Below are 22,346 nucleotides of genomic sequence, written 5' to 3' on the forward strand. Positions count from 1 at the left end.
CCAGGACTCGAACCCACGCCAGCACCAACGCGCCAGCTAAAAATGGACAGCGGTGAGGCAGCTGAAAACAGCATGGGGAAAGGTATATACGAGTCAATCGAGATCAGCCACTACAACCTCTGTGATTATGACTTACCTGTTCAGCAAACATTCAAACTGGAGGATGATGCTACTCCATATTATCCTCATCCGCAAACCTCAACCAGAACCAGTCTCCTGAAACAAGAACATCCGTATGATACAAATCCACCCAAAAGCAAGTCCAGCCATCCATCACAGTCACACAATACAAGATGAGTTGGACGTAGCAACCAACCTCCTCAGCCACAGATGTATGCTTCTCCCAGAGCTAATGAGCCCAGTTCTTCATCCACAACAGATCTGGCCAAGTACTTAATACGTTGATGATAAGCTCCGGGCTGTTAAGGTTTGACGACCGCGCTGAAAATTATTGGGCGTGGAAAGGATCTTTCCACAGTTCTACAGCTGACTTAAATTTGACATTTAGAGAGGAGCTTGATCTGCTGTGTAGATGGCTTGGGCCAAAATCATCCGAACATGCAAAGAGGATACGAGCAGTCCACATCCATGACGCAGCAGCAGGCGTGAGCATGGTATGGCAAAGGTTAGAAGATTGTTATGGATCCCCGGAGGCTATCGAGAACGCACTCCTTAAGAAAAAATCGCAAACTGAGACAATCAAAGGTTGAGAGAGCTAGGAGACATTCTTTTGGCGCTTGAAGCGGCCAGGTCAGATGAATTCCTACCTGGTCTAAATTACCTGGACACATCTCGTGGAATCACTCCTATTGTCCAAAAGCTGCCGTACTCCCTGCACGACAAGTGGGTCTCTCTCGCATCACATTACAAAGAAAAATATCACACATCTTACCCACCTTTTGCCTTCTTAGCAAAGTTTGTTTGTGATCAAGCCAAAACGCTCAACGACCCAAGTTTTGCAGCAGTCACAGGTGGTGGGAGCATGGGGAAGCCCAAGCATCCTTTTCGACCAAATATGAGAACACCTATCTCTGTCAAAAAGACAGAGGTCTCAGTGAACTCTGGCATTTTATTTTTTTATCTTTGTATTGCAGTTTCAGTGTATCGTCAGTAAACATCCCAAAACGCACCTGCTGACTCAGTGTTTATTGGAGATCCCTGTTAGCTATCTGCCAAGTTTACCACGGCAACAAACAAGGGCAGAATAGATAGATTCACCTTAAACCACTGAAATAGGGTCAACTATTACCATAAGATGTATATTTCTTGATTGAGCTCTTTATTTGGGTTTTTTTCTGCACATATTTGGTTGTTTTTGCAAAGTGAATATCGATATGCCTGAATATTTGTTCACTTTGATGACATACAGTCTCAAAAGTCAACACATTGAACTTTTATTTCTTCCAGCATTACATCTGGTGCAAACACTGAGCAACGAAACCCAATGCGCTTTACTATGTTACTAGATTTCCCCCGAATTTCATTTTTATAACAAAGTGTTGAATGGGTGGAAAATGTGTTTTACATTAAGTAGGAGTTCATAAGGTCAGTTGCCACAGAATGATATGGTGCAAACTACATGTAAAAAAACCTGTCAGGGACACAGGGAACCGAACACAAAGGAAAGAAGCACAACATGGCTAAAGGCTTCCTCTTGAACTGGTTTAAAAACTCTTGAAGGAAGGCGGAAGAGAGAAGAGATCCTTTCGAATGAAATATGACTTTTTTATGACCCCCCCCCCCCCGAGCACGAAACAAAGGTGTACGTACGTAAGCTACCACAGAGCGCACATGCAGAAATGTCAGTCAGTGTTCAAAGCGAACGCTGGATCGGTGAGGAAAACTTGGAAATGTGTTAAATGAAGATCTCTTCTTTAAAAGGGTCAAAAACATTTTGTCAAAGGAAGTACAAACCAGTAAAAAAAAAAAAAAAGAAAGAAAAATAATTTAAGATCAAGGAACAGAAACTAAACATTGTCCAATAAAGCATTCACCTAAAAACAGTCGGTTGTTCTAACGGACCACAGTGAGTGTTGGAGCCACTTCTTGGGCGATGGGTCGTTACGAATGAAGTTGTTCTTGAGCTGGTTGGTAACGTCACTCAGTCCTTTTTTAATGCTGCTTTGCACAGCTGCTCACGACAGACTGCCTTGTGCCAAACGTCTAGTGGTTGTGTCGTGTACGTTGCCACCTAAAGCTCTTTCGGTCTCTAAAAAGCTCGCGGCTTCTTGGGGCTGATCTGCTTACTGGCTTGCTCCTCCTCCTGCAGCGTAGAGCGGAATGACTTCACTTTATCTGGTGGAGAGAAGAAGACATGTCGGAGAGGTTAAAAAAATAAAGAAAAAATTGTGACGGTGAACGAGAAAGCAAGTTAATGTTGGACTGTAATGGAGGTCCGCTGACAGTAAAGACTGGAGGTGCGTGTGGTGAACTCCTACCCCGCAGTTCAGTGAGGATTTCTATTTTCTGGTCTAAAATCTGCTCCAGCTGGGTGGCGTACGACTCCACATCATAGTCCACCTCTTCTGTCATGTCCAGCAAAACCTTTTCATCCTCCAACCACCGGAAGGATTCCTGCTCACAAAAAAACATAGCACACGAGTCTTCTCAGCTCCTCCAAACCTAAAACACGCCGACACCCAACCTCCCACACTTTTGAGCGACGTCGGCGGTGTTCTGACCTGGAAAACCGCTTTGTGGTCCTCCAGCACCTGCTCCTCCATTTCCACCAACTGCGACACCGCCTCGTGAAAGGTGAAGAGCTGAGGCGACACTTCTTCCTCCTGCCATACATTTTACAGACATTAATGAGAAAACCGCTGAATGGTGGACGGACTCCTCCGTCGAGGGGAAGAAGAAGAGAATGTGTGTGCTTACATTCTGCTCACAGAGCAGTTTGAGGTCGTCCCTCTGCGGCGAGATACTCAGCCACTCCTCATCCAGGAGATCCAGCTGGTTGACGGTGTGGATGTTCGGTCGGACGCCTTCCGTCACGAGGCTGGGGTCCACGATTAGTTCCTTCACCCTGCGGACGAGACCGGAGCCACGTTATCGACAAGCTGGTCCCGTTTGGCCCAGAGCCTCTGGTGGGAAGCGGTCAGTGTCGTCATGCACGGGGGAGGAGGGATGATCATGATCAATCCGGAGATGTTAAACGGGAGTGCAGGGGGTTAGGGCTCGCGTTTATCGAGGCGTTACAGAGCTGATTAGGGATTACCGCGCCGTACCCGCCCCGGTGAGAGGAATTACCTGCCGAGCGCTGGCTCGAACCACAACTCCTGCAAGCGTTCACATGACCCCTGAAGTCAAGTCGTGAACAACTCGGGAGCTCTCGCTCTCAACTTTCACGAGTTCTGCCAAACCAGCGCGACGCAGGCAACCAGCACAGAGTCACGGTTCGATCTAATTCTTCGGGATTCGGTGACAACAACAACAAAAAAAGAAACGGTGGCTGAAAGCTCAGGACAGCACAAGTCAAAGCGGCGATGGAGAGCATGAGACGTGACGCCATGCAGACTGAGAATGAAGGGGGCGGAACCCGATGGAGCGGATGAAAAAAAAAAGAAAAGGGTGTGAAACACACAATGGGAGCACATGCACTGCGTGGATGAGGAGTTTTCAAGGAGCGCTCGACCTGCTGGGAGAGGTTTCAGCAAAGTCGTCGTACTCAAAGGTATTGGTGGGCGAGTGATCAGAGCGACTCCCCTGACCGCCCTGAGAGAAGGGGATGTCTGACGGACTAATCCCAAACTCCTTCACTCTGCGCAGCCGCACAGAGCCGGGACACGAGAAGGAAGGAAGGAAAGAAAGCAGACGGGGGGGAGGGGGGGGGGGAGGAGTGAGAGGATATACATGACTCGGAAAGAACCAGGAGACAGGAAGCAGACAAATTCAGTCACGGTACAAGTACAAATCATTTCAAGTGAATCAAAGAGGCACAGAGATTGAAAGTGTTTTTTTTCCTGCGGTAGCTCAACATGTTCCGACCTGTTTGCGTAGCGTAGGGTGTTCAGTGTGTTCTCACAGGATGTCATGCCAGGGGAAATTGTTGCAATCTGTTTGGAGGAAGTGAAAACCATTCAGTTATACCTTTAGAAAAGATGGGAGAATGATGTAAAGATTATTAACCAGTACTAACCATGCAAGTACGGGAATTTTCTCCGATGAAGGAATCTCTTAGGACCTGAGTGAGCTTACTGGCTCTGAATGGAGTGTGAGGCTGGTTACGGCCCAGAGCTCTGATGCACTCCTGAAACAAGATGTAAAGGATATATATATATATAGAGAGAGAGAGAGAGAGAAAGGAGGCAGTAAGTAAGGCAGCACACGACAACATGCTTCCCACGGACCTTGAGGGCCAAAAGGCTTTTGTTGATTTCAGCTCCCTCCAGGCGAGTCTGGCGGTCGGCGCTGGAAGTGTCGGCTCCCCTCTCATTCCCCGCCAGGTCGATCAGGGAGAACTTGCCATGCATCTTTCCCTTCCTCCGGAGAATAATTTGGAACACAGCGTGGCTGCGAGAGGAATGCGCGTTGGCCGACGTCTGCCCTGATGTCCTGAGAGAGAGACGGAGATCGGGTGTGAACAAGGGAAGAAGAGTGCAACTCATGTTTTTTTTTTTTTCCCGACAGGGACTTTTGATATATATGACCCAAGGAACACGTATAAGGGAGAAGTAAGGGTGTTGGAACGGCACCAGTCAGCCTACCTGCAGCCGTTGCCCAGTTCAATGAGTTTCAGGACGTCTTCTGTGCATTTGACTTCCTTTTCCTGAAGCCCGACGACCTGCACCTGCTGCTTTCCGTCTTCCAGCACCCTCAGCTTGGTCTTACGATTCAGCAGGTCAAACACCTGTCCATGAATAGATTATATGGTCACAGGTCGGATTTTTTTTTTTATTAAGAAGAAGAAAAAGATCAATAGAAAATGCATAGTCACTTGCCTTTCCACTGTAGATTTCAAAAAAGGTGGCATAGACCTGTAGGTCCAACTTTTTGTAGTTTGGTTTCTTTAACATGAGAAAGACGTCTCGAGCTGAAAGGAAAGAGACATAATTCCTCCACTGCAAAGCCTCTTCAGTGAAACCAGAACACTGTATGACGACCAGTCCAATGACACACATTAAAGCTCATATAGAAGTCGGGCTGCAACTAACGACTATTTTAATAGTCGACTAGTCACCGACTATTGAAACGATTAGTCGACTAATCGGATAATTATTACTTTTTTCTTAAATTTAGCATGAGGTTGCTTTAATTATGTGGCAAATGATAATAAACACAAGAAAGGTGGGTACTTTAATGAAAAATGCATCTTTTATTCGACTTTGCTGCTGATAGGCCATAAATACAAAAATAAATAAACCTCTGTCCAAGGACAGGCAAATGTGTTTTATAAAAAAATTAATTAAAATCAAGTAAACATTTCTTTCCTGTAAACCAAGGGCACATTAGCAGCAGTAAAACATTAAATTAAAAAAATATAAAGTGCATTTTGTGAAGTGCATTCAGTTGTAAAAGAACTTTACAATTCTTTGCAAACCTTGCAAGTAATCTTTTTGTTCGCCGTATCCAAGCTAAAATGCTCCCAAACTTTTGAAGTTCTCGTGCGCGCAGCTGCTGTGTTGGACGCCGCCATTATTTCTGTGTACGTTACCGCGCGTCAGAGACGCTATTGCGCATGTGCGACTCGGCAGAGATTGTAATGAAGTGGGATGCCTCACTCTGTTGGAAAAACCCGTCTAGTGACGAATGTCGACAATGGAATTCATTTTCGACAATTTCTATTATCGATTTTTGTCGACAACGTCGACGAATCGTTGCAGCCCTATATAGAAGAAGAACCAACACTAATTTGCTTACCAGCTAATGCATAAATTCCTTTTGAGCAGTCTTGATTCTTCCCGGAAAAATCTCCACCCATAGTCTGTAATCCAAGACACGGAGGAGTGGATGTCAATGTGTCACAATCAAAGGAAATAAAAGAGCCCAAAATGCAAAGGGGTCCCTTTCAGGGAACTCACGTGTGTTTTTCCACTGCCCGTCTGCCCATAAGCAAAGCAGGTTGCCATGCCTCTCTCAAAAATGGTCTCCACTAGAGGTCTAGCAGTGAACCTGAAGGACAGAGACAACGGTCAATATTAGTGTGTGAATGCAGATTAAAAAATCATCACGATTCACCCGATTTAAAATCCTTTTAATGCAATTGAACTATCTGCTGCGACTTGTGTCATCTGTTACTACCAGGGGCGTCTGGTCGTTAGGGGCAGGTGTCATCAGAAAGGACTTCCTCTTATATATGTGTAGCCCAGTGGAAAATATTAATACATATTAAAACATTGATAAATATATGTCCCTGGTAGTGGGATTAATAGTTTAAAATATATTAAAAGGTGATTTAAATACCTTTATTTTGGTTTGTTAAAAAAGGTACAACATGTAAAAGTTTATTTGAATGTTTGATGTATTTCATTTTGTTTATTCAACTGTTTATTTGTGGACTTCATGTTGTGTATTTCTTAAATGTGATATTTCTGGGTGGAGAGATGGCTGTGGGCCTGGCTGCAGCCTGATGGCTGCTCATTGGATAATAGGGAAGCTGAGGTGAGCAGAAGGTGCGCAGGGAAACAGGTGTGAAGAGGGTGTGGGTGGACCAGCCTGGGAGAGAGCAGAGAAGGGGACACAGCAGCCAGAGGGAGAGTTTTTTGCTGACCAAGCAAAGTGTGGACTGAGTGAACTACGGCTGAAGTTTTAGCCCAGAACTTCATTGTAGATGTACTGCCATCAGCCAAGTGAGCAGTGGTGGAATAGACGTCCACTCCTCGCAGCGTGTGTCCGAGCTATCAACTGCAACTGAACTGTTTTCCCTCCGAAGACGACCAGCCATCACCAGATAGCACTCTGAGCCCCCGAGAGGCTCAGAGTTCCTCTGGCCACGTGGGACCCCAGCGCCCCTCGTCACCACCTCCTGCATCCTGCTCCTGCCCCAGCTCCAACTTGTACCACCAACTCACATCACCACCTCTAGAATGTATTTCTTGGAATTTGATTCCACTTGTTTGGGAGAACGAGACTGAGTTTATTTTTCCCCATGAACTCCCACTTAACTGGCCCGCAACGGGTTATTTTGATTTGAAAGACTTTTATGCCGGCTTAGCAGAGGCTTCATGATTGTTTGTTTATTGTAATAAAGTAGCATCTTATTTGTTAACTTTTACTAAGATTTCTTTGTCATATTGTTGGCTGTGAATTGTTTTGAGGTTAAAGGTGAAAAAACAAAACATTGAACTCTACTTACCATCATCGGCTGCCATTGATTGTTTCCTGGTACTCTTAATTTTCAAATCCAAAACTAACATGATTCTGTTATTTTTATGGTAACGAGTTCAGGGCCCTATTTCTATCTGCTTTCAGGCAATAGACGGGTTACATATGTAACACATAATGACTGTGTGAGGACTGAGGACTTATTGGCCTCCTCTTGCTGTTTCAGGCGGCGTTTTCTCCTGAGCCAGGAGATGTAACACACGGTTAATAATCCAAATTAATTAGGCCGCTTATTTACGAGTACGAGTTTAAAACTCCTACTTTGGCGGAGAAACTGAAGCTGACTAGTAAAACGAGTGACGCGGTGCTCAACAGTTTCTAAGAATCTCAGATTTGTAGCTTTACTGCTGGTCGAGCTTCCATCGTTGAAACAGCATGACCTGGTTCCATTCCTATCTAAAAGGTTGTGGACCCACTTTAGAATGAAGTGCCGCCACGCCACTGGCCACCTGCTGAAATATAAAGACATCATTTCCAGCCCTACTACTCTGCCTGACTCACTCATGAGAAGTTGAGGTGACGTTCCTAGGATGCATAAATAGGTTTAATTATCAGCATTAGAATTCAAAGGGAATGGCTTTGCCCGTCGCATTAGTTGGACTTCTAACAGGTAAAAAACCACAAGACTAGTTATTGTCTTCTTTCCTAGTTGGTTTATTTATTGGTTGATTAACTTTGTTCCCACACTTTCTGTAGAAAGTTCAGCTAAATCACAAAATTTAGAGTTTGAAAGTATTGCCCTGGTGGTGGTCTGTTTAAATTGCATCTGATGGTTTATTATTTGGACTTTTAGTTCAGTTCTTTGATATAAATTGTTATGAGACCCACAGGATCTCTTTCTGAAACTTTTACTCCTATTTCCTAAGTATTAACTAAAACCTGTTCTGTTAGTTCTTTTAACTAAACCTGCTGATTGAAAGTGATAACTCTCATTTAATTTAATTTAATCAATTTATATTAACCATGTCTTTCAACCATTTGTCAAATATCCTCCACTCACAAGGCGAGGGTTTTACATGGTCATACTACACTGTTAGAATGTTTTTATATATAGTTACCATATTCATGCTTAATCTCAGTCTTATTTCTTCTGTCTTTATTTAGCAGCGTCACTCAGGCGCTGTTGTTTAACTTTGACTAATCATATGTTCTGAGCTTGATAAGGGAACCCTGACCGAGACTGATGAACAGGGAAAGCCGCATCTTCCACACAGCTGCCGTCTCGGCGTCCCATGCGCGCGGGATGTCCTGAGATTGTACTTATGGTTGATAAACTGCTAAGCATACAAAATGTTTGTTTCCATGATGTATATCCTGTGAACCCTCCCCTTTGTTAAATGAAATAAAAACGCAGGAGAAATGGTCTGGAGCCAGAGTGGGTAGGAGGTGAACTTGGGCACGCTCCTAGCCATTTCTCCTCGCGAGTAATCAAAGCTCATTCTTGTCGTCTTCTTCTTTCTTGCAGATTTAATAAATGTCTATGTCTGTTTCGGGTCTCGCACATCAGCGATGCTCCACATGATTAAAATACGACTGATCCACTCATTAGCAGCGAGCTGGAGGCACACGGTGACCTCAGTCCCCTCGGCCTGCACTAATATCGATACACATAAAAGCGCCGTCGACAAACGGATTCGAAGCCTTCGCAAACTTGCAGACTTGCTCTTACTGACTTGTAAACCATCTCGTTGGCGGTGCTGTCATCGAAGGCGTAGTCAAAGCGAAACGTCTGGTTCTCCAGATATCGGGTGAGGTCCACTTTCTGCTTGGGTTCATGAACCATGACTACATTCTTGCTGGGGATGGTGATCACATCTAAATCCTTCATGGACAACTCTGGAAAGGAGAGAATGTTCTTCACGTTGCAGCGGAGTCAAATCAGTGCACGACACGGCGTCGTCGCTAATAAAGGAGCTCACCTTTTTTGTTGAGTGGACGTTTTCTAACACAAACGCATATTCTGTGCTCTTCAATCTAGAGGGGGCAGCAACAAGGACATTCCATGACATCGTTATTGAGCTGAATCGCTCTACTATTCGGGGAGGAGGATACGCTTTTTGTCTCCACTCACCGGGTCTGCTGTGGTCAGAGGCCGGTAGTCGAGACTGGCTCGGAAATCTCGGATCATGCACATGATCTCATAGTTGGGGATGGTGGTGTCTACCTCCTGAAGAATTACAAAGGGAGACGATGTATTCACCGATGGGAAACCGCTTCTGTTCCACAGATCGGCAAGTCAATGCAGGAAACACGATGCATTTTGTTGAAATCAAACTAAAAGACTTGGCTACCTGAGCTCTTTTCACTCGGAGCTCCTGCTGCTGAAACCGGCGTCGTTCCCGTTTCTCCTGTAGTTTCTCCACCTCCAAGACGCAGTTCGACTTCCTCCTCGCTGCCAAAGAGAGAGAGAGAGAAAAAAAAGACACAATAACGCTGGGATGTCTCACAGCATATACCAGCAGGCTCTTTTCTCCTCTCATCTGTTTCCCAGCCTGTTTCTTCTGCCGCCTCCATTTCTTCCGTCATCTTCCAGACGGTCTTCAAGCAGAAGGGAAACCCTGGTCTATTTCCAACAAAGCGCCACAGCAATGAAGCAAACACAGACCAGGATGTATCGACTGGCACAGGCTGCTTTTACTATAACGACAACAAAAGGCCTTTACAGCGTGAAATTGGATCTCATTATTAATCACTCCCATTCATTATTTTTTTCCAAATACTACTGACCACTGACTACCAAATCAGTTCCTTTACAATATGCAACTATCCCATCATATTGGCAGTCATATATTTAGGAAGTAGGAAGTGTCTCAATATACCTACAAATGACCTCAGGGCTATTTGCAAGATCCCAACACACCACACTTGTAGATTAGTATTGTTTCAGATAAATCCCAAACCATTAGTAGCCATAATAAATGAACACAAGTTAGCCGACATGTGAGTAAAAGCCACTTCTGATTCCTTGCAAATTTCCTCCAACCCAGTGTTATCTGATTAGGCCGGGCTTGCTGCAGCAGCTCCAAGTTCCCACTGCAAAGCCTGGCTGAGGCAGAGTAAAGCAGTCCTTGCTTCCTGCTGGCCCCAGTTCCCTGAGAACCCAAACTGATGGAGCAGAGGGGGGATTATTAATCTGCTCTAATCTGGGAGGAGAAGATGAGCTGGGTCAACATCAGGACAAGGAAGCACAGGAAGAAACACAGCGCCACCGCTACCTAGGCAGGGTGATAATGGGGGGGGGAACAAATCACTTTCGTCTCGATTCTATGAGCTTAATAAAAAGATCACGGTAAGTGTTTAAGATGGGTAGAGCGACACACAGGACAAACACCGGCTTCGCCATGAGCGTACATGTGTGTGACTCGGCAGCGAAATCAGACAAAACGGCAGCGGAGCCACAAACGCTTTGATAACATAATACCCCCCCAAAAGCCTGTCTGCTGGAGGGATCGCGTTTGTGCTGCTTCATCTCCACACCGCCAGTGATTAGAAACCGACCAATAAATTGGGAGCGTTATCCTTTCACAAATAATTTGTGTGGATTCTATTGGGAACTCTAACAGAATCACCAGAAAGCAGCGAAGGGCAATGGGTACAACATGCAGGTGATACATACAAAGTCCAGACTCCTTTCTGGAAATGGGGTGATGTGAGGACTCTGTGATGAAGGGGATCAACAAAAGATATACCACATTACAGAGTATAGATTTATTCGGAATGTTTGGAGTACCTCGCTTATTAACAGGAACGCGCCCTTTCTTCAATAGACTTTATAATAGATCAAAATGTGTTAGCTGTTGCAATTGCTGAAGGAGTTCCCATGGAAAGAAAAGTTCAACAAGAACAAAAGTCAGAAAATAACAGGAGTTGGAATCAAGGCAAAACTAAGTGGATACAAAAGCCCATGTGATGATTTTGATGGAGTTACCGTTCTGCTGTTGCTGCTGCAACTGAGCCGGAGTGAGCTGTGCGGGCTGCTGGGTTGGAGGAGGCGGAGCGGGTTCTGGTTGTTGCGGCTGCAGAGGTCTCGCCCGGGTCGGAATTGCTGAAAAAAGCATTGAATTAAAAAGAATCACAAATATTAAAGGCAGTAAGGACAAACGTATGCACTCTCACACCTTTGCACTCGCACTTGTATTTGGACCTTTGGACCGAAATAGATCCTTACAATAGTATTTATACCACACCAACATCAGAATAAATTAGTGTGTGTGAAGTGTACACCATCCTCTTACCCAGATCAACTCAATACCACTTGAACCAAAAAAAAAGATTTTCTGAATCTTCGAACCGAAAATTCCCACATGAGAAGAATACTATATTTCAACTGACATGTTTTCATCATTGACTGAATACCAAAGTTTCACGAGTTCAATTGGAATATTCCAGTGACCCCCCCACAGTGCTGTATGAAACAAACCTCTGTTGTCCCTGGCTGGAGCGTCATTCTTCACAGGGGCTATGGTCCGTCGGTTCTATAAGAAATAAAATGCTCCGTTTAAGATACCAAGTTTGCCTGGGAGAGTCTTGCATCACGGCTGCACCCGGCGATGAAAAATATTCAACTGCTGCTTGCATCCTACGACTTCTCAGTATATGGAAATGGAGAAATAGAAACATGTCTAAACTGACATCTGATGGTTCATTCAATCAACTGAGTACCTGAAATGGAAGAGATTATACATAATTTCAGTTTTATTTCTATAAGAGTGTCATAATTTTGTTAACTAAGAACAAGCATTTATATCTACATAGGGAGTAGATCCTCTTCCTTAGAGACCTCCATGATGGACGGTCATGTTTCTACAATAGACAAGAAAAGACAAACCAAACAGTGGTTTAAGACAAGGCCTGTTTCAAACAGATCTACCGAGTTTTAGGTTTTAGCACACACTTTGAAGAAGAAAACACTTCACTGCATTTGATTAAAGGACACCCCTGTACAGATTGCAGCACTAATATCAGTACTAATATATATATATATATATATATATATATACATATATATATATATTCAAAGTCTCAGAATGATTAGATTTATACAAGTTAAAATTGGAACACCATGTTAGATGTGTCAGGCAACCAGGTTATCACTGCTACAATTGTGCTGTTCTCGTTATATGTTCTGCATAGAACTTGAGAGTCAGGTCAACACTTTCCCCAACATCAAGACTCTGAACATCGTAGTGCTCTTGTCCACAGGTTTACTGAAATTTCAAGGAAAAGTGAAACCAAAACACACAGAAAACTAAATTAACTCTGTGCTTAACATTTACACGTCCACACATTCCCAATGCAACTTCTTTATCAACAAAAGTAACCCATGTTCTTTTATTGTTACAGGTTGTTTTGGTTTTTTTTGCATCATATTTTAACTCAAACATAATATGAGGGAGTCGTTTTTAAATGCAATCATTTGTATAATCCTGTTTTATCTGGAAATTCCATTTGACAAACTTCAAGGAACTGACAAGTACTAGAATCAAAAAATGAGTAGCAAGCATACTAAAACATTAAATAAACATATACCTACCCACGATGCTACTTTAGACAAAAGATGTTTGCAGATACAACTGGTTTAACCGAGGTGAAGCACATCAACTTTCCTGACTGCCACGCTCCTGAACACTTCCCGATTTCAGGTCACATGACGCAGGACCTGCCGCGAACTTCCTATTCTTTAAAGTGACTTGAAATCCAAAAGACAGCAGGAATAACAAATGTTTACCTAACCGATATGGATATCGACGTCTGCCATGTGGGGTCTGCCACTGTGTCCAAAAAGCACTGAGAAGTTTTCAAGTAATTCCAATAACATCTGCAGGCTTCAGCTTGACTCAGCCAGCCCTCGACAAAACCACAAGACTGTCAAAGAGGACGCAAACTCGATCACAAACAACGGAACGGAAATGATAGGCAAGAACCGCAGATTTTGATGGGGCACATTGAACACACTCCCAAGTCGCTGCTATTTTTTTCCAAAATAGCTCTGCTTTGTGAAGATTGTTTAAATGAACCTGCTTATTTCTATTTTTCAGTCTTGACAAAACAAGTTGTTTTTTTTTTAATGTTAAGATATATTGATAAATATCAGTTATACCAGCAATATCAATATCAGTTATCGGCCACAATGTTCATATCTGTGCATCCCTAACAAATAATCCCAGACTTAATCTACCGTGATCTACACACAGTGTGCTTAACAGTCCTAATTAGTAGGTTGCCAAGAAGGATCCACGTTCTATATTAGGGAAGCTGAGCTGTACCGTAGCTACTGGAGAAAACGAGAATGAGAGAGAGAGAGAGAGAGAGCGAGAGAGAGAGAGATTCAATACAGTGCTGTAATACAGAGAATAAGTTTAGAGTTAAGAGTCGTCCCTCAAAGTCATTCCAGTCATGCTTTATATTTTAGAGTTCAATAGTTAAGGTGGTGCAACGGTACTCACCTTTGCAATTTTGTTGACTTTCACACATGTCGTTGCAGGAGGAGGTGGCGTCTCTGGGCTCGGGTCAAATTTCTCATCTGGATTAAGTGCAAATATGCTCTCCAAGTCAATCTGTTCAAACGCAAATAATTGTTCAATCAATAAACATACAACTGAGAAGCATGTGTTCCATGAAGACATTTTCTTTCAGTATTTTGTAGCTCATAAAATATAGGTGAACTGGTTGATAACTGGGGGGACAAGTTGGCGAGTTACATAAACACAGCAGCTACAGAAAGTCCATGGATGCATTATTCATTGATGTGAATAATAATTTTTTTTTTTTTAAATCATGCTGCTGGTAATGGTGGGGCTGCTATAAGAGGTAATAAATGGTGCTTTACCTCTTTCCCTTTTGTGTCTCCATTTTCTATCCATTCCACAGTGACGCTTTCGTTGTCCTCATTCAATGAGGTCACCATTGCCTGATGAATACGTCCTGTAAAAGACAGAAAAAAAACATCAGATCAGCAAGCTTGGAGTCGAAGAATGAAAGCAGCCAGTCCAGGGATCCATATTCCAGCATTGCCCCTGTGGATGCCAGAGCATGATGTGAATTACCAGCAGTTACATGTTTCAGGATCCATTATTTAGAGACATCCATGCATACAGCTTTCAGTTTCCTCGACTGATGAACATCGTTTCACATTGGAAGAAAAAGCACAAGAACCATTTCTTAATATAGAGTTGAGAAAAGAGATTTTGTGCAGTCAGAAGATCAGGAGGCTTCAGAGGGTAAACATACAACTTAAAGAAATGATCCCTCATTAAACGATTTGCCATTTTGCAAACTTCAAGCTTAATACATAACCAAATTCCAGCCTGATCTCTGTAGTCAGTATCTGGATAGATTGATAACTGATGGCAAAATGTCAAAAATGACTTTTTTTGTTGTTGATCATGGCGTGTTTACGTAGGTTGCCATTGGAAGCGGCTTCAAAGCTTCTATCACACGAGATCCATCGATACCCCGAAGAGCCGCAATCCAATGATTTCAGTTATGAATCAAAGAGCTGCAACCTGACAGGAAAAGAGCTGCATGTCTCCCCAGATCTAGTCAATTCTACAAGTCTAATAAGGATGAAGTGCATTGATTTCCTTAGGATGCCCCCCTTATTTGCTGTTAAGCTTTCTCCTATAGGCCATGATGAAAACTTGAAATCGATTCCTACGGTTTTCATAATTCACCATGAATAAATACTTACTGTACAATTCTGAGAGGCATACCGACCTATATCGACATCAAACTGGCAGCTAGAATAATGGGTGAAAAAGAAACTAATAGTGTTGAAATGTAACAAGATGCCAACAAATGTGCTAAATAATCATACATTTACCCCGAGGGTTTGGAACTGCAAAAGCAACAAAATGAATCAAAAATAATTATGGTCAAAAAAGACTGAAGCCCATCGAATCTGTTTTAGATCCTATTTGTTACCAGTTTTTAAAAAAAAGGAAACCTGGCTGGCCCCTTGGCTAGCTTGCGTTTTAATACAAAACCACAGTCCTGCCATCAAGAGTCTTTCAAGCTGCAGACGACTTAACTGAAACTGCTCACTGACAATGACTTCCTTCAAACCACTTGCATGATTAAGGCTCACAATATAAGTTGCACCAATTAGGATTTTGAATGTGGATGAGAGACATTATCAATCAGTACACCTTTAAATTACACTTAATTTTTTTTTCTCTCCAAAAGATGGTATATGAAGCTAAATATATATACAATAAAAGCTGTCATCTTTAATAATCTAGCTCTTTGCTCAACATGCATGATTATAATAGTTGTAGTTTTAGTAATGATTGAATACTTGGCTCTGTGAATATGTCAAACCACACCAGTGAGACGAGGGCAGGTCATTTGTATGAACGCTCCAGCAGCTGTGAGATGACGTGGACGTTCTCCCTCTGCCCTTCCACATGAAACATAATAGTCTGACTGGAAAGATTTACCGTCTTTCAGCTTTTCAGTTGACAACAGTGTAAAAAAAATATACAGTTCTGTTGACCATCAACAGAGGGGGTCAAAACCTGACCTTTACCAGTCTACACTCAACTGTTTGAGGACTTGTTTATACTCCCTCCTTTTAGGTTGTGCTGCTCTACCGCAAATTAATTCTGTTAACAGGAAGAAAATGTAATTTTATGTCCGACTCTCACGACTTTGAAAACCTTCACATCGTACTCTGACAAGAACTGTGCTTGTATGTGTGGGTCGGGGCGTGATAAGGTCCCTGCATACTCCCTTTGTGAAGCCAAAAGAACAACAAGAAAATTCAGCTGCCGAAAAAAAAAAAAATTATGTTTTCGGCAGGACTGTTCATACTCTGAGGAGAAGCTGTCGAACTCGCAGGCCACGCCCCCTCACAGCAGCCACACATCTGTGAAGTGGCGTTTTAACTTTTCTACTGCACAGCTTATTTCTCACCTGCAGTGTTTTCATAAATACATTTCTCTGAACTGTTTCAGTATTAAAAGACAGCTTTTGTCCGAGCGGCAATGTTGGTCCGGGCTTTAACTGCAGGAGCTGACAGCTTTGAGTGATGCGTTCAGGTGCATCATGCAAGCATGCACTCCTGAATTGGCCTTCAGCCGACACCCCCTGATCTTTGTTGGAACAGGTCAGATGCTGACATTAATTAAGACAAATGACAAACACTCGATCTCAGTGGAGATGACAAAAGACAGCAGCCGAAGAGTACCGCAATACAGCTGTTAACCACAGTGACACAAATGGAGTGATCTCTTCTTTGATCGTTTTATCGGCTGGAACACAATTGCCTCACATCATCATCATATGTTGACAACACTTCATCTCAGTGGACATGATTACCACTGGCATGGATGTGTATGCCCAGACAAACCAGCATCATCAAAATATATGAAACATAAAATTAAAACCATGTGAACATTTTCATTAAGGGAGGTTTTAATAAGGAAGAACCGTCTTGCACACAACAGGTATCTTGTGTATTACAGCACCTTTGCGCAATGTAATAGTAATGTCCTTGTATGTTGTTTTAATGATTAAAGCACTGTATAAGAGGTTTCTGAGAAAACATCAATCCCTATTCATTTGACTTGCTCCTTCTTCTAGTTATACAGCTTCCAAAAGACAATACGCACAACAAATAGCACGGGGTTCCTGTTTTATCTGTTAAAGCCAGAAGCCTTAGGCCTGAGCACACAACACAAGTTCAATACCATACAAGACCATTTCTGTTTACAGTTTGAGTAAGACAAACAATGTTGGATCTTTGTAATGAATGTGTAAGTCAAGATGACTCGTATTAGTCCTGACTTTTGTACCATTACAGCAATAAAGTGGACAGAAATGACACAGATCGGTTAAGTGTAGAAAAGGGGGCAAAAAAAATACAAAGAGATATTCTTTGCTACTCAATATAAAAAGCACAGAGGTTTCTGACATGGGATGTTCTCTGAATGTGTTTTTTTAGAGCTCTGACACTTCAGATGGGACATACATGTATCAGCTTTTTGCTGATGCATGTACAAGTGCATTTTATTAAGCCTAATTAATTACACACATGCAAATTATATGCAAAAGCTAGCGATGCTGCAAACCAACGTCTGCACAGCATCTGCGTCGACACTGCACACACGTCCACCAGCCTCCAAGGCTCCAGTATACTGCTGCATCTACAGTACATATAGAGCAGGGGGGGGGGAGACGTGCAGGACTACGGCTCTCAAGGACCAGGGTTCCCTCCCCCCCGATACAGAACAATGCGTAGATGCCATCTACATACTGCCTTATATGTGCCGTGAACTGTAGAACAAGGGTCCGCGCTAGCTCTGTGCCATCCACACGCTCCAGCTTACTGTTAATGAGTGTTTTAGTCATAATATAATCGTGTGTAACAGGCAGCATCGCTGGCGTGTGAGCCCCAAAACTCTTTAGCATGTAGCTACAAGATACATCTGTCTAACTCTGCTGGTCCACATGTCTTTGTGATTACTGTTGTTGTAAAAAAAAAAAAAACAGCTTTATCCTCTCAATAGCTTTGGCAAAACACTTTTGCCGTTCTCGTTAATATTAAATAACCTCCAAACTGCCTACATTGCCAGTGCTCTCTTGCATACCTGCTAACATTGCTAACGAATGACGTCACATAATACTTGACAGGTTGTATCTGGGATCTTTCACGAGTACAAGTACGAGTACTCTGTGCAGTATCAGACCCGATGCTGGTATTGGTGCATCACCAGAGGATACAGTTGTCGTTTTCTGCCAGACATACTGGGCGATTGTGGCTTCTTATAGGCAACTTTAATTAAAATGTATCTTGGTGATCTAATCACAGGTAGATGGATCTCGGCAATGACATGAATTCTCCCTACAGGTTGGCCTGAGGAAACAGCTCACATGACCACATTATTTTAGTGTCTGTGGGAATGCACCCCAAGCAAGACTGAAGGCCTGCCCACTACCCTAACATCCTGTGTGGAAGCACAAGTCCCCACTGCATGTATCTGCCTGCTAGTGGTGTCATAGTCAAGTAATACAAGTGGTTTGTACGGACTTTAAATTTCCAGGCCGTTGACTCATCTGGAAAAAAAAAAAAGAATACAATCACATGTGCAAAATGAAGCGTTTGTGTTCACCTCGGGTGAAAATACAACCATATATACAGACAAAATACAATGAAATAGCTAGAGATTCACTGGGATGTCTTGCAGCATCTGATGCCGATATCCTTTAAATGAGTGCAGCATCCAGAGTGTCCCACTTTTACACTAAAACCTTGCTCAGTGAATATGCCGACACCTCCCAGTGGAGCTGGAGGGGCTTAAAAGGGGGTGCTTCAAGCTGTGCTAAGCCCATGAAACAAACAATGCCTTCGGAGCATCAGTTTCAATATAAAACCAAAGACACACATTCATGAATGTGTGTCAGCATGTCACAGAAGGAGAAATACTACACAGCATAAAAAGACCAGGCCAGTAGGTGGTCAAACCCTGTGTCGTGCACTGCTTGGAAGAACAAAGCAAGATTTCCCTCTTTGTTAAAGCCCTAAAGTCACATTTCTGACAAGCAGAAAATCTCATAACCAATGAAGACTCAGAATATGAAATCTGAAGAATGGACTCACAGCCACTGATAACTTGTGAAACAGCATGAAATATGAACTTGATTAGATTATCTAGGTTACATTTGACTCACAAAAGCAATGACCATGAAAAAAAAAAAAAAACACATAACAGCATCAGTCGTGGTAAAATTGAGGTAGCTGGCTGCAACAGATGGGGTGGCGACTAATAGCCCGAATCTGGCTTGAATCTGAACCAGCCCTGCTGCCAACCCCCAGAGACAGAGGGCAATCCCTGCTCTGGATAGAACGTAACACAAACTCACAGGAAACTGACAGGCAGGACTGCTTCCCCATCTTGTGCAATTGGTTCATATTTCACCTCTGATCTCATCATATGTACAACATGACTTAATGTCTTAGAGATTTGTCGCCAATAATCAGAACGATTGTTAAAACACACCCTGGGTAAGAGCTTTCACCGGCGTGCTTTCAGGTGCTTTATTGAAGCGACGATTACAAAACATGATCACTGGGTGGATCCTGATCCTGGAGAGGCCAGTCGGAATGACACAAGTTTCTCAGTTGTCTGTGGTTGCTAGGCCCTGGAGGAAAGCTCAACAACCACAGAGCACAGGCTGAATAAAGCTGACATTCACACAGAGGGGAGTCACACAGGCAGCAGGATCTTCGCTTCTTGCTCTATTCCTCTGTTAACGTTCAAAAACAAACTGAAGCTCAAGAGGGAGCATTGTAATCCCATTTTCTTCTTGAGCTGATATAGCTACATTATGCAGTACTTCTATAATAAGCACAGTGCCGGCATTGGCCTGTCTTCTGTTCATCTTCATGATCGTTTTATCTTGGCATGAGGCGAAATGATTTCCCAAACACTGCAGGTGACCTCATCCAATCAGGTCACGGAAACAATATGATCAGTCATTAAAACGACACAGGAGTAGATTACTCACATAGTGACTGAGCTACATTATGGTATGTATGACAAGGACCCATCCCAACAAACTACATTAAATAACCACAAACTAAGATGTAAACAAATTAATTAATATAATATTAAATAGTCCGTCTTGCATACCCATGCTAAAATAGAGAAGTTTGACAAATTATGGGGGTGTTGACAGCTGATCAGTCATGCACTTTCCAAAGTACAAATGTTTTGGACATTTTATTTCACATCTTATTTAGGTTCAATTGAAGCTCTAACATTAAGCCATAAAAAGAGAGTATCTGTGTCACAGACAGCTTTGTAAAAGTAGAACCTATGAAGGACAAGCTGGAGAGTGGCAGTACCTCCATTTCTGCAAATCTGATTGGCTGTGGGACAAAATCCTCTCTCCTGATTGGCTATGAAATCCGTCAATCTCAGATAAGCACTGGCTTTTTGTCTATTGAATGAATGCACAGGTACTTTTTGACCACACATGTCACCACTAAGCACCAATGTGTGATCTGTAGTTGAAGAAAACAAATCTGTGACTCGAGGGGGAAGAACTACACATTGGTTCAGGAGCGCAAATATATTTTTCACCCAATTCACTGCAACAACTCAATCAGAAATAGTATCTGTGACTTGTAAAAAAGGATTTGTTATTAAGAATGTGTGACTGTGTAAGTGTGGTGCTGTATTTGTGGAGAGAGAAAAAAATCTACAGGTACACAATTACAAATTTACAGTAGACAACTACAAGTTGTACTTTTCCAAGTGCTCAAACATTTTTCACCAATAATACCGCCATAGTTGAATGTCTTTCTGCTCCTTCTCCGGTGAAAACACCTTAAAAAAACTTGATCATCTGTTTGTTTATCTGATGGACTGTCAGCAAGAGTTTATATTGTGATTTGCTTCATTAATGCTCATATTTTCTTATTTTAAAAGCTCCAAACCAGAGACACATATATTTGAAGGCACTATCAGCTGAAACGCTTAAGGAGCGCGTTGGAAAGCAGATTGAGGTATGAAAATGTTGCTTGGATGCTATAAAAGTTGTCAAATGAGTTACGCACATCATTGTTTGGGAACTGTACATGTTATGTGTAGCAATTATTAGTGTATCGTTTGTGGAACTGCAGAAAGGCATTTGGTTTTTCCTTCTGTAGTTTTCACGGGGTTCGTTGATCAGTGTTGGATGATTTTGAGAGGAAAAATTTAAAAAACCGTTATGAAATTCTCTGCGTCTTCAAGTAATTGCATCCGAGAGGCCGCTTCATTCAGGTGACCTTAAATGTTTTTTAATCTTTTTAAATCACGCTTTGAAGTAAGGAAGGCACACATAATGATATTATACCATCGAGATTCAACTTACTTCTTGGGCAAGTTGAATCGTGGGACTTTACAATCGGCCATTTATATTAAAACATGGCTTGATTCGACTTCCTCCAGCACATAGATAAAACGTGAAGTAGTTCACCTGGAAAAGGTGTTTAAGGTTCACCCTGCAGGCCACACGTTTGCTATTGCCATCGCTTTGCATGAGTTTTCACAATTTAAGTTAGCCTGAAGCTAACATGCTAGTAACGCCTTATTACCAACTGATTCTAGTGAACTCGGTTAGCATTGTAGCTAGAACTCAATTGTAGCCAGAACTCAATTACGCTATAAATTATTTGCATAATGCAACTCCAATGAAGCACATATACTCTATTAATCTCACACAACGGACATTTGTTGTAACATAAGGCTATACAGCAGCAGGTATGTTTTGATATGACTGAGCTAACAATGGTGGGCGCCCATTCAGAGGCTGCTAGGCCGTGTTGGAACTCTCCGCCCTGACAGCTAACCGCTAACGCAACGCTCCGGGGCCGCCGGGAACAACGGTAGCTACACTCAACAGCAGCCGCAGCAACAAAGATCTACACACACAACTTGCCCGGAGCGAAGAGAAGACGAAGGAGACAGGAGCGAAACTCACCATCGCTGCGCTTTATCTCCACATAAGTACCGACGACAATCTTCGCAAAACACGTCGCCATCCTTCATCACTTAAAACGTGACCGGCTCCCGGAGCGAGGAGTTTTTAAGTGTGAGCCGGGTAGCGCGAGCTCAGCCTCAGTGTAGTTGGTTCCTGTGGAAGATGCAGCAGAGCAGACAGCGGCGCAACCGGGGAGCGTGACGTCAACACGCAGAGGACATGCTTCCTGTATGGGACTTTCAGAAGAAAACACGTTTTAGTGGTTTCAACGTTTTAAATAGGACGCTTTTTATTTAGAATTATTTTCTTCTTTTTTTCTATTTCTAAGGCGTAAGCATGATTCAAAACAAAGCAAAAAGGTAAGACAAGGCAAGTTTATTTTTCTACCTCCGTTCAGACACTGGACGATTCACCGTACTTTATAAGGAAATACACTAAAACAAGGAAGTAAAAAAATCTTCTCTTAAGTGAATAAGATTAATAGAAAATAAATAAAAATAGATTGAAAATAATAAAAAGGACACTAAATAAAGTAAAAAAAAATCCCTTTTTCA

At 42.7% G+C, this 22,346-nt stretch overlaps 1 protein-coding gene across 5 annotated transcripts; it reads right to left on the reverse strand.

Moving 5' to 3' along the window:
- Positions 1–1,293: 1,293 nt before the first annotated feature.
- On the reverse strand, positions 1,294–21,923 carry kif2a (kinesin family member 2a). Of its 5 annotated transcripts, XM_080499025.1 has the most exons (22): positions 21,793–21,923; positions 14,153–14,247; positions 13,770–13,880; positions 11,744–11,798; positions 11,252–11,368; positions 10,940–10,981; positions 9,615–9,715; positions 9,395–9,490; positions 9,243–9,297; positions 8,997–9,159; positions 6,021–6,111; positions 5,860–5,923; positions 4,941–5,032; positions 4,707–4,849; positions 4,350–4,554; positions 4,139–4,249; positions 3,988–4,055; positions 3,635–3,760; positions 2,878–3,025; positions 2,682–2,783; positions 2,439–2,574; positions 1,294–2,295 (listed from the first exon to the last, which is right to left on the reverse strand). In XM_080499025.1, the coding sequence occupies exons 1-22, from the start codon at positions 21,851–21,853 to the stop codon at positions 2,210–2,212; spliced, it is 2,268 nt and encodes a 755-aa protein (XP_080355151.1). In that variant the 5' UTR covers positions 21,854–21,923; the 3' UTR covers positions 1,294–2,209. The 5 variants fall into 5 exon arrangements, with proteins under 5 accessions (XP_080355151.1, XP_080355152.1, XP_080355153.1 ...); XM_080499026.1 differs by lacking the exon at positions 10,940–10,981; XM_080499027.1 differs by lacking the exon at positions 3,635–3,760.
- Positions 21,924–22,346: the final 423 nt, after the last annotated feature.

Source organism: Blennius ocellaris (assembly GCF_963422515.1).
Source record: "Blennius ocellaris genome assembly, chromosome: 7".
NCBI lineage: Eukaryota > Metazoa > Chordata > Actinopteri > Blenniiformes > Blenniidae > Blennius > Blennius ocellaris.

Coding starts and splice junctions, on each gene's coding strand:
- kif2a (XM_080499025.1), bottom strand. CDS start 21,853: ATGGCGACGTGTTTTGCGAAGATTGTCGTCGGTACTTATGTGGAGATA. Junction 6,112..8,996: donor GCCAACGAGATGGTTTACAA/GTCAGTAAGAGC, acceptor TCTGTCCTTCAG/GTTCACTGCTAGACCTCTAG. Junction 3,761..3,987: donor ACCCTACGCTACGCAAACAG/GTCGGAACATGT, acceptor GCGGCTGCGCAG/AGTGAAGGAGTTTGGGATTA.